Source organism: Stomoxys calcitrans, chromosome 1 (assembly GCF_963082655.1).
Source record: "Stomoxys calcitrans chromosome 1, idStoCalc2.1, whole genome shotgun sequence".
NCBI lineage: Eukaryota > Metazoa > Arthropoda > Insecta > Diptera > Muscidae > Stomoxys > Stomoxys calcitrans.
The window spans coordinates 261,031,141-261,048,047 of NC_081552.1; the positions used below are offsets into that span (position 1 = coordinate 261,031,141).

The following is a 16,907-nucleotide window of genomic DNA, read 5'->3' on the forward strand; positions in this document are numbered from 1 at the left end:
TTAATTGTGGTCCGAATCGGACCATATCTTGATATCGCTCTAATAGCAGAGCAAATCTTTTCTTTTATCCTTTTTTTGCCAAAGAAGAGATGCCGGGAAAAGAACTCGACAAATGCGATCCATGGTGGAGGGTATATAAGATTCGGCCTGGCCGAACTTATCACGCTTTTACTTGTTTACTTTTTTTAATGATTTGTAAAGAAACAGCAAATGAGTTTTTTTTTTTTTGAAGTACACCACTTTATTTCTTTAACCACTGTGCGTTGGAAATCAGTTTTAAAGTAAATAAGGCATTTTTTTGCCATACAACTTTAATGTGGCAAGATTTGAAACGGTATTGGAGAAAAATGGAAAAAATTGAAAACAAATGAAGCTTTAAATATAAAATAAAGACAATGGCAGCAGCAGTAAGAACAACACCAATAGCAGTAAGCCAGCAAAAAGTATTGGCGACGGCAGCAGCAGGGACTAAACACAATCATTAACAGCACTTTTCAGGCGAACATTGTGCCATTCTATGTGAAAGGGGTCTTCCAAGAAGAATGCGGACAGAGAAAGAGAAAACGTGTCGGAAAACGTGTTCCAAGCGAAGTCATTAACATTTACTACACACTCGAAGAAGGATAGACTATTATCAGCTGTTTATACGAAACCAATACCAACAAACCCAATGCTAAACGATGAAAGGACCAGAGGAAGACACACCAAACTGGAAGACACCACAAGAAGAGGAAACGGAAGTCGGTGGAAGTGTGAATGTATGTGTGGGTGTGACTGTGCATAGGAAGTAGCATGGTGTTCATGTTCATGCAAGCATTAAGGGGAGGACTCCGCGAGGACCACAAGAACGCGTGAATAAAAAGGATTAAAAGAATCCTTTACTCACGCCAACACACACTCACACACACACACACACACATGTATATATAACTGTATAGTAAATTATGTCAGTTACATATGCGATGACATGATTGAACATGAGTGCTTTTTGTTTCGCCACGCGTGTCAAAGGAGCAAAGTACCTACTCCAGCTGACAGATAGACCGACAGACATGCAGTTTGAACCATCCTCACAACATGGAAAAGGAAATTTAAAATTGTCCAAAAATTTGTTTCGATTTAAAAGGCAAACGAATAACAAAAATAATTCCCATCTATTGACTTTTTGAAGCGAAGAAAAAAAAAAATTCTTTGCCAAGATTTTTCTTTCTATTGACAAATAAATATTGGGCCATCAAAGAAACACCCTTAAATCTACCGCTGGCATGGAGCCATAAGGCCACAGCGCATGTGCCCTTTTTTGGGAATATCCCTGCCGTTGGGGTCGGCCAAAGGAAACTCCCCAAAAGTGCTCACTCACAATGTTTGAGGGGAAATTTTGCGGCCATGTTCTCGCAGCCTTTATGAGTTGAGTGCTAAGGGAAATGGTTCACCAACTCTCAATTTTAGCCAATTATCAGGAATATTTTCAACAGGATTTCCCCTCTAAGCTGCCAGACATGACAGTGCGTGTGTTTGTGCGCTCTATACAAATATCCTCTTTGGGCTCAATTCCTCCGTCACATCTCAGAGGAAAAACTAAACTTTACAAATTTTATTATTGCCAGAGGTCTGTAATCATTCAAGCATTGCGTTACTCCAAACACGCCACAAAACGCCATTTTACGGGGCACGTCCTATTGTCCCATTGCCATTGTGTGAATAAATGACTGACTCTGTGTGGGTGCGTTTGCATGATGTGTCTGCCACGTCCTTTGGTGGATGAAAGAAACGGTTAATTTAAAACGCTAAGAAATCGACCTGCCTGCAAATCTATAGATTCGGCCATCACATCATGGTAGTTTGAACGAAGCCACCAATTAAAGCTTTAATGAACATGTTCGAAAACTTCCTGTAAATCCTTTCGTGTACGTGATTGCCTGTGCTTGTTAGTCTCACCAAAAACTTTGTTGTGTCAAAAAGCCACAGTTCCCAATACCCAAGAAAGAGTTAGAGTGTATTTATGCATTTGTGTGTGTGTGTGTTTGAGAGTGTCATCGATTACAATGTGTGTGTGTGTGTGTGTGTGCTATTTAAAATGTGGCCATTTAAAAATATGTGTCACCACCACACTAAAGGATATTGACCATTAAGAGAAATTTCCAAAGGATACCTCAAAACAATTGACAACCAACATCATTAGCAAAATATTCCATTTCTATGTTGAAGTGAGTAAAAGGATTCACCTGTGCTCGAATTTGGAATACCTTTTATGTGCGAGAATCCTTTAAAATGATCGAGGAACATCATCCCATGCAAATAGGAATGTGTAAGTATAGCAAGAAAAAATGTACAGCAATCGATATCCGACGGATTTTTGCATTTTTTTTTGGATTTTTGAAAAGCAAAACACCATGCGACGGTCCTGTGTTTATTGATGGTTCACAAGGGCTGAATGAACACCGTCGGCGAGGGGGATTAAAACAAACCGACGGCAAAAACTGTGATAAATTTGTAATTTAGGAGACTTTAAATAGAAAAGTGATTCAAAGGGCTACCCAAGTAGATAGGCTAACCAAATAATATAACCGCCAAATCGTATAAAAGATCCTGGGGAAGATTTAAAATGGATTTCGTAGCATTGCATATGTCTACCTTATCATGAATCTATCCGGAATTTATTTTTTTGTTATACCCTGCACCATCACTGTGGTACAGGGCATTATAGATTTGTGCATTTGTTTGCAATGCTAACAAGGAGAAGAGCTAGACCCATCGATTAGTATACCGATCGGCTTAGAATCACTTCCTGATTCGATTTAGCCATGTCCGTCTGTCTGTCCAGGTACTTCTGTAATCAATGTACAGGCCGCATTTGTTGTCCGATTTTCACAAGATTTCGCATAAGTGTCTTTTTTGGTCCAAGGACAAACACAATTGATTTTGAACAAAATCGGTTCAGATTTAGATATAGCTCCCATATATATCTTTCATCAGATGTGCCCTTTTAAAGCTGTACGAGCCGCAATTTTAACGCGATCTCTACCAAATTTGGCATGAAATGTTTTGTGTAACGTCCCAATATGTGTGCAAATTTTCATCTAAATCGGTTCATATTTAGATATAGCTCCCATATATAACTTTCGTCCGATTTGACCTATAAAGGCTGTAGAAGGCACAATTGTTATTTGATCTTTACAAAATTTGGCACGAAGTTCTTTTTGTGATGTCCTAATATATGTGCAAAATTTCATCATAATCGGATCATATTTATATATAGCTCCCATGTATATCTTTCATCCGATATGCCCTTTTAAAGCTGTTGTAGCCACAATTTTGGTCCCATCCTTACAAAACTTGGCATGGTGCGTTTTGTTCAACATTCTGATATGTGTGCAAAGTTCCATAAAAATCGGTTCCGATTTAGATATATTGGGTTGCCCAAAAAGTAATTGCGGATTTTTCATATAGTCGGCGTTGACAAATTTTTTCACAACTTGTGACTCTGTAATTGCATTCTTTCTTCTGTCAGTTATCAGCTGCTACTTTTAGCTTGCTTTAGAAAAAAAGTGTAAAAAAAGTATATTTGATTAAAGTTCATTCTAAGTTTTATTAAAAATGCCTTTACTTTCTTTTAAAAAATCCGCTATAACTTTTTGGGCAACCCAATAGCTCCCATATATATTTTGTAGTATATATATAGGCTGTAGAAGCCACAATATTGGTCCGATCTTTACAATATTGTTCATGAGATGGTTTAATTGACATCCCAATAAGTGTGCATAATTTCATCAAAATCGATTTAAGGTTATGTGGATGTTGGAGAGGTAACGTGGGTGTTGGAGAGCATAGGTGTAGTTCACATGGTGGCTTTTCAAGAAAGTTAATGTGTCATAAAGTTTTAACCAATCAATTAAAAGTTGCAGTGAAATTTTAAGTGCAAAACTTTATTCTTATATCTGAGCTATTTTGATGATATCAATACAGGTTTTCAAATATGGTTTCTAGTGAAAATCGGGAGATGCATATATATAGGATCTATATCTAAAACTGAACAAATTTCTATGAAATCAGTCATCAAAAGAGTTATAAGAGAAACTTTCGTGCCTTTGAAGATCTGTTAACAAATTTCTAAATTATTAAGCATTATTCAAAATCAAACGAAAATATATATAGGAGCTTTATCTTAATCTGAACCGATTTCTATTAAATTCAATAGCAATACTGGGAGTCATTAGGGAATCCTTTGTGTCAATTTTTGTATAGTAGTAGTCCAAATCGGACAGTAGTGATGTAGGATATAAATATGCACTGTTGGGCATATTTATACCCTACACCACTACTGTGGTAATGGGTATTTTACCCCCCACCCACATTTTTCAAAATCGAAAATTGCCAAAATTTTGTTACTGCGAAATTGGTAAGGAAACTCCCATTTTTTCCTTTTTTTTGAAAATTATGGTAGCTATTGGGTGCAGGAACTGACACATCGGCGGTGACATTTGGTCAAAAAGTCAGGGCTGAATTTTATACTGATTGCCAACACTGCGCAAATATCTTTTGGATATATATAAATGCAAATTTGCCCATGAACATTGCATTATGGAACTTTTCACTATCAATGAGTGCTTTCCGATTCAATTTTTTAAGCTCGATGATAAGGGACCTCCAGAGCGACACCTCTTTTGGGGAGAAGTTTTTACATGGCAAAGTACCTCACAAATGTCGTCAGCATTACTGGATAACCACTGCTGAAAAATTTTTTGATGCTCCTGCCAGATTCGAACCCAGGCGTTCAGCGTCATAGGCGGACAACAGGTTCTATTTTATGCCAAAATCATTGAATCAAGCATTCTTCGCTTATTTATTTGTAGTAGGGGCATAGGAAATAAAAAGATTTTTATTCAAAAATTTTAAAATTCTAAATATTTCAAACAAATAAAAAGGCGTTAAGTTCAGCCGGCTCGAATCTTATATACCCTCCACCATTGATAGCATTTGTCGAGTTCTATGCACATGCACAGTTATATGCATATTGAATAAGAACTGTTATGGTATTGGACCTATATCAAGTTGTAGTCCGCTTCGAACCATAAATGAATGCTGAGCATTGTAGAAGTCATTGTATAATATTTCCGTTCATTCCGATAAGAATTGCGTCTTGTAGGGGCTCAAGAAGCAAAATCGAGAGATAAGTTTATATGGGAGCTGTATCAAGCTATTGATCGATTCAGACCATATTAGACACGTATGTTGAAGGTCATAAGAGAAGCCGTTGTACAAAATTTCTGCCAAATCGGATGAGAATAGCGCCCTCTAGAGGCTCAAGAAGTCAAGACCCAAGATCGGTTTATATGTCAGCTATATCAGGTTCTATACCAATTTACGCCATACTTAGCACAGTTATTGGAAGTCATAATAAAACACTTCATGCAAAATTTCAGCTAAATCGGATGAGAATTGCGCTCTCTAGAGGCTCACGAAGTCAAGATCCCAGATCGGTTTATATGGCAACTATACCAGCCATAGGCAGCTTGGCACAGTTGTTGGATATCATAACAAAACACGTCGCTATCAGAACACTACGTGCAAAATTTCAGTTAAATCGGACGAGAATTGCGCCCTCTAGGGGCTCAAGAAGTCAAGACCCAAAATCGGTTTATATGGCAGCTATACCAGCTATATGGCAGCTATACCAGCTATATGGCAGCTTAGCACAGTTGTTGGATATCATAACAAAACACGTCGCGCAAAATTTCATTCCAATCGGATAACAATTGCGCCCTCTAAAGGCTCAAGAAGTCAAGACCCAAGATCAGTCTATAGGGCATCTATATCAAAACATGGACCGATCTGGCCCATTTAAAGGGTGATTTTTTTTTAGGTTAGGATTTTCATGCATTAGTATTTGATAGATCACGTGGGATTTCAGACATGGTGTCAAAGAGAAAGATGCTCAGTATGCTTTGACATTTCATCATGAATATACTTACTATCGAGCAACGCTTGCAAATCATTGAATTTTATTACCAAAATCAGTGTTCGGTTCGAAATGTGTTCATTCACCGTAACGTTGCGTCCAACAGCATCTTTGAAAAAATACGGTCCAATGATTCCACCAGCGTACAAACCACACCAAACAGTGCATTTTTCGGGATGCATGGGCAGTTCTTGAACGGCTTCTGGTTGCTCTTCACTCCAAATGCGGCAATTTTGCTTATTTGCGTAGCCATTCAACCAGAAATGAGCCTCATCGCTGAAGGGTGAATGAACACATTTCGAACCGAACACTGATTTTGGTAATAAAATTCAATGATTTGCAAGCGTTGCTCGTTAGTAAGTCTATTCATGATGAAATGTCAAAGCATACTGAGCATCTTTCTCTTTGACACCATGTCTGAAATCCCACGTGATCTGTCAAATACTAATGCATGAAAATCCTAACCTCAAAAAAATCACCCTTTACAATATCAACCAACCTAGTTTATTAAGAAATATTTGTGCAAAATTTCAAGCGGCTAGCTTTACTTCTTCGAAAGTTAGCGTGCTTTCGACAGACAGACGGACGAACATGGCTAGATCGACATAAAAAGTCACGACGATCAAGGATATGTATACTTTATGGGGTCTTGGAAGAATATATCGAGTAGTTACAAACATAATGACTAAATTAGTATACCCCCATACCCCTATGGTGGAGCGTATAAAAAAAACTCTAGTAAGCCGATAAATACTGTCAAGGTGTAACTGTATCGCAATTTAGAGATCTTTAGCTCAGTTCCTAAATAAAGTTCCATTTTGTATGTTTTAGTACCTGAATGTACAAATTTCAAAACAATATTCTACTCAAACCGTTATACACTGCCAAGATGTACCTGCATCCCTAACTTCACATAAGTAGCTCAGTATATAAATAAAGTACCACTTTGCACGTTTACGTACCAAAATGTGCGAATATCAACAAAATATTTCTAGTCGTTCGGTTCCTACTGCCAAGATGTGCCTGTACCTAAATTTCAGATCTGTAGCTCAATTTATAAAGAAAGTACCAACAGTACAGCACTTAAGTACTTTTTTATCAAAAAAGAAAAGTTGAAATCTTACCGGGAGTGGAGTACGATTTCAACATTTCATATTTGGTACAACTTATTATATATTTGTCGATCCATTTGTAGCAGTTTTTTTAATTTTTCCCTTTTTCGGTTCAATTTGAGCCTTAAATAATATTTCTAGCTCCATAGGTTCGCGCTGGGTAAAAAGTCACCATTTCGTACTTCCTAGTACCTAACCGTACGAATATCACAAAACCTTGTCTTATCGACCCAAGGCCGTGCCAAAGAGATTTTGTCTTAATTTTTTTTTTTTCATTTGGAGGGGGCTCGGACCCAAAGCCCCCCCCCCCCCCCCCTGTGCCACGTCCCTGCCTCTCATATATAAGTTCATCAGATTTTGAGTAAATTCCAACCGTAGTCATATCAGTATCGATCATAGATATCGGTTTATATGGCATATGGCAGCATATCCAAATCTGGACCGATTTGGGCCATATTGCAGAAGTACGTCGAGGACCTTCGCTTAAGTCACTGTCCCAAATTTCGGCGACATTGGACAATAAATGCACCCTTTAAGGGCCCAAAACCTTAAATCGAGAGATCGGTCCCATATGGCAGCTATATCCAAATCTTTACCGATCTGGGCCAAATTGAAGAACAATGTCGAAGGGCCCAACACAACTCACTTTCCCAAATTTCGGCGAAATCGAACAATAAATGCACATTTTATGAGCCCAAAACCTTAAATCGAGATATCGGCACGAAGACTTCTGTAGGAGTTGCCTCGATGAGGATGAGGAGGAGACTATTGAGCACTTGCTGTGTTCCCATTTGGGTCTGCAGAGACGTTGGTTCTCCTTTCTGGGGAGCCGTTTCTTCTGTGATCTGGGTGAACTTGCAAACGTACATCTGGTATCTTTCCTAAGGTTTGTTCAGGGAACAGGATGGTTCCGATGGGGGGGGGGGGGGTTGCAACAAGCTCCGGCGTAGGTAGGACCGTGCTTGCGTAGGGACGGGCGGTTCTTCACCCCCGCTCTGGGTTTTTCCACTCTTCCTGTCTTTATACCCCACCACCGAAGGATAGGGGGTATATTCATTTTGTCATTCCGTTTGCAACACATCGAAATATCCATTTCCGACCCTATAAAGTATATATATTTCTTGATCAGCGTAAAAATCTAAGACGATCTAGACATGTCCGTCCGTCTGTCTGTTGAAATCACGCTACAGTCTTTAAAAATAGAGATATTGAGCTGAAATTTTGCACAGGTTCTTTTTTCGTCCATAAGCAGGTTAAGTTCGAAGATGGGCAATATCGGACTATATCTTCATATAGCCCCCATATAGACCGATCCGCCGATTTAGGGTCTTAGGCCCATAAAAGCCACATTTATTATCCGATTTTGCTGAAATTTTGGACAGTGAGTTATGTTAGGCCCCTCGACATCCCTCATTAATTTGGCTCTGATCGGTTCAGATTTGGATATAGCTGTCATATAGACCGATCCTCCGATTTAGGGTCTTAGGCCCATAAAAGCCACATTTATTATCCGATTTTGATGAAATTCGGGACAGTGAGTTGTCTTAGACCCCTTAATATCCTTCGTCAACTTGGCTTAGATCGGTCCAGATTTGGATATAGCTGCCATATAGACCGATCCTCCGATTTAGGGTCTTAGGCCCATAAAAGCCACATTTATTATCCGATTTTGCTGAAATTTGGGACAGTGAGTTCTGTTAGGCCCTTCGATATCCTTAGTCAAATTGGCCCAGATCGGGCTAGATTTGGATATAGCTGTCATATAGACCGATTATGGTATTAGGCCCATAAAAGCCACATTTATTATCGGATTTTGCTGAAAATTGAGACAGTGAGTTGTCTTAGACCCTTCAACATCTTTCTTTACTTTGGCCGTGATCGGTCTTGGATTTGGACATAGCTGTCATATAGACCGACTTCTCGGTTTTAGGTTTTAGGGCCATTAAAGGTGCATTTATTGTCCGATGTCTCTGAAATTTGGGACAGTGAGTTAACTTAAACCCCTTGACATATTTCTGTATTATGGCACAGATCGGTTCAGACTTGGATATATTGGGTTGCCCAAAAATTAATTGCGGATTTTTTAAAAGAAAGTAAATGCATTTTTAATAAAACTTAGAATGAACTTAAATCAAATATACTTTTTTTACACTTTTTTCTAAAGCAAGCTATTTAAAAGTCACAAGCTGTGAAAAAATTTGTCAACGCCGACTATATGAAAAATCCGCAATTACTTTTTGGGCAACCCAATAGCTGCCATATAGACCGATCTCGCGGTCTTAGGATTTAGGGCCATAAAAGGCGCATTTATGGTCCGATGTCTCCGAAATTTGCGACAGTGAGTTTAATTTGGCCCTTCGACGTCCTTCTTCATTTTGGCCCAGATCGACCCAGATTTGAATATAGCTGCCATATAGACCGATCTCTTGATTTAAGATTTTGGGCCCATAAAAGACGCATTTACTATCCGTTTTCGACGAAATTTGGGAAGACTGATTTGTGCCAGGCTCTTCGACATTCCGATTTCACTGAAATTTGACACAGTGACTTAGGCTTTTCGACATCCGTGTCGTATATGGTTCCGATCGGTTTATTTTTAGATATATCTCCTGTACTTATAAGTATTTGGGCCATATAGGAACATATTTCGATATATCTGCTATGGGTCATAAGGTTTGAAATGAAAGCTGGTTTACATATATACCCGAGGTGATGGGTATCCAAAGTTCGGCCCGGCCGAACTTAACGCTTTTCACTTGTTTTTTGGTGGCAACTCCTTAATTTCCTGCTTTTCTTTGTTTTACATGAAAGTATCTGAAAGTAGAACAATTTGATAAAGCGTAAGTTTCATCTTAGTGAAAAGCCAATCAACTTCACTTTGCCATCTATCCGTAGTTTGGCCAATAGTTTAAATATTTTTGCCATATGGCATTCTCTATTTATTGGATTGTGCTCTCCACGTCATGTGGTCATCAATGTTTTCACTTCAGTGCTAATTCTGTAAAGACATGCCGGCAAATATTTGTTGGACCCAAATTACCATAGAGACATTTCTTCACAAAGCACACAATGCCAACATTCTCCGTTTTGTGACAAATCAAGGTGACACATTCATCACTTGTCTGATTAGAATGAGAGTGAAAAAATCCAAACAGAAGTCAATCCTTCAATGAACAGAACAATGAAATGAAAATGGAAAACAAATCTGCTCTAGCAACAAGGAAATAATGCTTTAAGCAGATAAAAATTTTCACGCAGAGTCATTGTTCATGGAAGATTGGGGCGCAGGCAAAGTCCACTTCCTTAATCTGATTAGAAGAGGCAGGAACATGCATAGCACACCTGTTACGCTTTGAAATCGATTGAGGGATGCCCATTCAAAGTACGCAGCCAGGATGGCCTAACAAAGAGCCTTGAAGCTGTTCATCTCAAAGCATTCAAATTTTTTGGGCATATGCGAAATAAGCATGACTTTGCATCACAACCAAAGATTTACACTTGTTCCCCAGGCCAGGTCCAAGGAGTCACCCTAAACGCCATAGGCATCATTGCTGATGCCGAATGTTATTCCTGCTGTCGCTGCTCAGGATAAAACGTTTTGTTTACTAATTAGAAACTAATGTGTTGAGGGCAGACGAATGCTTTAGCCATTTCGATGGAATGAAACGAATGAATGGGCATAAAACGTCTGGCATACCAGAAATGGAAGCGGAAGCAAACAAGGCCAGAAAAGTGGTTCCCCTTATGTGAAATTTCACAATTCATCCCTTCCACTTAGAAGCAAATTACCATCAGTTTTGTGCGTTGCCTTTGCAATTGAATTCAATGCCCGATTGAGAAAATCCTAAATCATGCAATGATCTGTAGTGTGCCAGAGTTTAGGCTGACGCTCAAGCCGACTGCCCGATAGTCTATGAAACAACCCTCATCGTTTTGGCAGCAGAAGATAACTCAATGTGGCAGGGGGTTGGAATTCCGTGCTTTACATATTCAAAGAAGAACAAAAAACATATGCTGCCAGATTTACAGGGACATGCTGCAGAGTGATGTGAGATTTTAAGCCGCTGGAAGTCCCTTCGTCAGTCAGCAGTAGCAACAGACTTTGTTGTCATATCGGTATCACTTTAATCCGATTTATTTCACAACAATAACAACACTGACGACAATGGAAATAAAATTTTGGATTGATTTTTCCATATTGTGAAGAGAAGTCAAGTCAATAAGTGGCAGTTTTGTTGATAAACAAACCAAGCAATATGGGCAAATTTTAGATATAATTCAACGAGTACAAGTATTAGCAAAACACATAAAAGTTCGGCTGGCGCGAATCATACAAATTTCATCATTCTGTTTGTAACACCTCGAAATATTCGTCTAAGACCCCATAAAGTATGCAAATGCAAGTTTTGCCCATGAACATTTCTCTAAGGAACAGGGGCAAACTTCTCACATATCAATGAGTGCAGTCCGATTCAAGTTTAAGCTCAATGATAAGGGGCCTCCTTTTTATAGCCGACTCCGAACGGCGTGCCGCAGTGCGACACCTCTTTGGAGAGAAGTTTTACATGGCATAGTACCTCGCAAATGCTGCCAGCATTAGGAGGGGAAAACCACCGCTGAAAATGTTATTCTGATGGTCACGCTAGGAATAAGGTATGATCGTCATGAAATTTTAAGCCGATCTAGCCATGTCCGTCCGGCTGTCCGTCCGTCTGTCGAAAGCAGGCTAACTTTCGAAGGAGTAACCTGCTTGAAGCTAGCTGCTTGAAATTTTGCACAAATACTTCTTATCAGTGTAGGTCGGTTGGGATTGTAAATGGTCATATTGGTCCATGTTTTGATATAGCTGCCATATAAACCGACCGTGGATCTTGATTTTTTGAGCCACTAGAGGGTACAATTCTTAGCAGATTTGGCTGAAATTGTGCATGAGGTGTTTTATTATCACTTCCAACAACTGTGTTGAGTATCGTCGAAATCGTTTCATAACCTGATATAGCTGTCTTATAAACCCATATGGGGTCTTGACTTCTTGAGCGTCTAGAGGGCGCAATTCCTATCCGATTTCGCTGTAATTTTGCACGACGGGTAACGTTATGACTTCCAACAACTGTGCCAAGTATGGTTTTAATCGGTCCATAACTTGATATAGTCGCCATACAAACCGATCTTTGGTCTTGACTTCTTGAGCCACTAGAGGTCGCAATTCTTAGGCTGAAAATTCGCATGACCTGTTTTGTTGTGACTTCTAAAAACTGTGCCAAATATGGTTCAAATCGATCCATTGCCTGATATAGCTGCCATATATTGTAAACCGATCTGGGATCTTGAGTTCTTAAGCCTCCAGAGGGCGTAATTATTTGGTTGCCCAAAAAGTAATTGCGGATTTTTTAAAAGAAAGTAAATGCATTTTTAATTAAACTTAGAGTGAACTTTAATCAAATATACTTTTTTACAATTTTTTTCTAAAGCAAGCTAAAAGTAACAGCTGATAACTGACAGAAAAAAGAATGCAATTACAGAGTCACAAACTGTGAAAAAATTTGTCAACGCCGACTATATGAAAAATCCGCAATTACTTTTTGGGCAACCCAATATTATCCTATTTGGCTGAAATTTTGTACAACGGCTTCTCCCTTGACTTTTAATATACGTGTCAAATATGGTCCGAATCGATCTATAGACTGATACAGCTACCATATAAACCCATCTCCCTATTTAACTTCTTAAACCCCTAAAGGTCGAAATTCTTACTCATATTGTCTAAAATTTTACACAATGACTTCTACTATGGTCTCTAACTTTCAATTCTGTTATGGTTCGAATCGGACATGTCCGTCTAAGACGATCTAGACATGTCCGTCCGTCTGTCTGTTGAAATCACGCTACAGTCTTTAAAAATACCGATATTGAGCTGAAAATTTGCACAGATTCTTTTTCTGTCCATCTGGATAAAGCTGCCATATAAACCGATCCTCAGATTTAAGGTCTTTCGCCCATAAAAGTCACATTTATTATCCGATTTAGCTAAAATTTGAGACAGTGAGTTGTGTTAGGCTCTTCGACATCCTTCATCAATTTGGCCCAGATCGGTCCGATTTGGATATAGCTGCCATTTAGACCGATCCGCCGATTTAGGATCTTAGGCCCATAAAAGCCACATTTATTATCCGATTTTGCTGAAATTTGAGACAGTGAGTTGTGTTAGGCCCTTTCACATCTTTCTTTAATTTGGCCTTGATCGGTTAAAATTTTGATATAGCTGCCATATAGACCGATCTCTCGGTTTTAGCTTTTGGGACCATAAAAGGCACATTTATTGTCCGATGTCGCCGAAATTTGGTACAGTAAGTTGTGTAGCGTCCTTCGACATTCTTCTTCAATTTGGCCCAGATCGATTTAAGTTTTGATAAAGCTGCCATATAGACCGATCTTTCGATTTAAGGTCTTGGGCCCATAAAAGGCGCATTTATTGTCCGATGTCGCCGAAATTTGGGACAAAGGGTTGTGTTGAGCCCTTCGACATACTTCTTCAATTTGGCCTAGATCCGTCCAGATTTGGATATAGCTGCCATATAGGCCGATCTCTCTACTTAATGTTTTGGGGCCATAAAAGGCGCATTTATTATCCGATTTCGCCGAAATTTGGGATAGTGAGATGTGTTAGGCTCTTCGATATTCTTCTTCAATTTGGCTCAGATCGATCCAGATTTGTATATAGGTGCCATATAGAACGATCTCTCTATATAATAGTTAGGGCCTATAAAAGTTGCATTTATTGTCCGATTTCACCGAAATTTTGGATAATGAGTTGTGTTAGGCTCTTCGACATCTAGATTTGGATATATCTGCCATATAGACTGAAATCTCGATTTAAAGTCTTGGCCCATAAAAGGCGCATTTATACTCCGATTTCACTAAAATTTAACATAGTGACTTAGGTAGTAATACAATGACTTGTACTTATTGGTATTTGGTCCAAATCCATATATACCCGATGTGGTGGTTATCCGAACTTATCGCCTTTTTACTTGTTCCTTTTTTTTGCACATTTAAATACCTACTTTGGAATGAATATTTCCCTATCTCGTAAATATTACCAAACAATGCGAGTGCCTTAGAAATTCTTTCTGTTTGTGTTTTTTATACCCTCCACCATAAGATGGGGGGTATACTATTATACCCTCCACCATAAGATGGGGGGTATACTAATTTCGTCATTCTGTTTGTAACTACTCGAAATATTCGTCTGAGACCCCATAAAGTATATATATTCTTGATCGTCGCGACATTTTATGTCGATCTAGCCATGTCCGTCCGTCTGTCCGTCCGTCCGTCCGTCTGTCCGTCCGTCCGTCCGTCTGTCGAAAGCACGCTAACTTCCGAAGGAGTAAAGCTAGACGCTTGAAATTTTGCACAAATACTTCTTATTAGTGTAGGTCGGTTGGTATTGTAAATGGGCCATATCGGTCCATGTTTTGATATAGCAGCCATATAAACCGATCTTGGGTCTTGACTTCTTGAGCCTGTAGAGTGCGCAATTCTTATCCGATTGAAATGAAATTTTGAACGACGTGTTTTGTTGTTATATCCAACAACTGTGCCAAGTATGGTTCAAATCGGTTTATAACCTGATATAGCTGCCATATAAACCGATCTTGGGTCTTGACTTCTTGAGCCTGTAGAGTGCGCAATTCTTATCCGATTGGAATGAAATTTCGCACGACGTGTTTTGTTGTGATATCCAACAACTGTGCCAAGTATGGTTCAAATCGGTTCATAACCTGATATAGCTGCCATATAAACAGATCTGGGGTCTTGACTTCTTGAGCCTCTAGAGTTCGCAATTCTAATCCGATTGGAATGAAATTTTGCACGACGTGTTTTTTTATGATATCCAACAACTGTGCCAAATATGGTTCAAATCGGTTCATAACCTGATATAGCTGTCATATAAACAGATCTGGGGACTTGACTTCTTGAGCTTCTAGAGGGCTCAATTTCTATCCGATTTGGCTGAAATTTCGCAAGACGTTTTTTATTGTTACTTTTAACAACTATGTCAAATAAAGTACAAGTCGGTTTATAACCTGATATAGCTGCCATATAAACCGATCTGGGATCTCGACTTCTTGAGCCTCTAGAGGTCGCAATTATTATCCGATTTGCCTGAAATTTTGTACGACGGATTCTCTCATGACCATTAACATACGTGTTTATTATGGTCTGAATCGGTCTATAGGCCGATACAGCTCCCACATAAATCGATCACTCTATTTTACTTCTTGAGCCCCCAAAGGGCGCAATTCTTATTCGAATTGGATGACATTTTACACAGGCCTCCAACATATAATTTAATTGTGGTCCAAACCGGACCATATCTTGATATCGCTCTAATAGCAGAGCAAATCTTTTCTTATAACCTTTTTTTTTGCCTAAGAAGAGATGCCGGGAAAAGAGCTCGACAAATGCGATCCATGGTGGAGGGTATATAAGATTCGGCCCGGCCGAACTTAGCACGCTTATTGCAATTATGTGCAAGCCCATGGGCTTGCTTGGTATTGTTTTCTTATATGCGTTCAAAGCAATGTGCACTAGTATGAGTATTTTTGCCAATCACTGTTCTATGCGCTCAAATACTCACCCTTTATCTCATGTACGAGAGACACAAGAGAATAATTATTAGTCCGGTATACCAACAATCGTTTCCCGTTATCAAAGCACTTTTGCAATAAGGAGTTTAAATGAGATTAGAAAACGAATTTGATATCCAATTTTGAGGGCAATGGCAATATGGCCACCGTAGCGCCGAGGTTGGCATGTCCGCCTATGACCCTGAACGCCTGGGTTCGAATCCTGGCAAAACCATCAGAAAACATTTTCAGCGGTGGTTTTCCCCTCCTAATGCTGGCAACATTTGTGAGGGACTATGCCATGTAACACTTCTCTCCAAAGAGGTGTCGCACTGTGGCATGCCGTTCGGACTCGGCTATAAAAAGGAGGCCCCTTATCATTGAGCTTAAACCTCAATCGGACTGCACTCATTGATATGTGAGAAATTTGCCTCTGTTCCTTAGTGGAATGTTCATGGGCAAAATTTTCAATTTTGTCCTTTTACCGTAGGCAAATCAGCTACAGGGTTAACAATAATCAAAGTTACTTCCTTTCAATAATACTACGTTTGTGGCTAACGTTTGATATGTTGCAGCGAAATGTTACACGGTTACAATATAAGACAAACTTGGTGATAATACATTACTTTGTTTGTCGGATATGAATTGGGTTCTTCAGATGAGTAAATGTCAATTTCCGGGGAGCAGAGCAGAGAAGGACGCCTGGGTTCAAGTACTTTCGCGACCATAAAAAATTTAAAAAAATTTTTTTTAAATTTTTTACTAACTTACTTCACTATTTGTGGAACATACAGCCATGAAAGGACTCTTGGAATGCATATGCGAAAATTTTTATTATACTAATGTATATGGCAACTAATATGTTTTCGATTCGTGCTATCCTTTATATTTCACACATTACTAGAAATACACACAAAAAAAAACATCAAAAATATGTAAATAATTATGTGCACTGAATGCATCAACTGTAAGCTGTAAACAAAAAGCATTTGTATATGTGTATATACATATAAATAAATTTAAATGTGTGTTGTAATTCTTTGCAAATATTTGCGTACAAAAAATATTTGCTGGCCAGCAAAAAATAGTAACAAAATAAAACAAAAGTGCAAAAATGCAAAAATGCTTGCAAAAACCATGGAAATGTGGTGAAATTATTTCGTTTTAACCAATAAATTGAGACAACATTATCCACACTTACAT

At 38.9% G+C, this 16,907-nt stretch overlaps 1 protein-coding gene across 3 annotated transcripts in view; it reads left to right on the forward strand.

Annotated features, from left to right (window-relative positions):
- The first annotated feature begins 342 nt into the window (after positions 1-342).
- The window catches only part of LOC106095828 (uncharacterized), a 31,658-nt gene continuing 15,093 nt past the window's right edge, over positions 343-16,907 (forward strand). Inside the window, exons 1-3 of one of the 3 annotated variants that reach the window (XM_059371016.1) lie at positions 343-428; positions 489-758; positions 2,148-2,308. In XM_059371016.1, coding sequence (XP_059226999.1) covers positions 2,272-2,308 — 37 coding nt within the window. In that variant the 5' untranslated portion in view covers positions 343-428; positions 489-758; positions 2,148-2,271. Of the gene's footprint in view, positions 759-1,620; positions 2,309-16,907 lie in introns of those variants that run through there. The other 2 variants (XM_059371014.1, XM_059371015.1) reach the window with 2 other exon arrangements.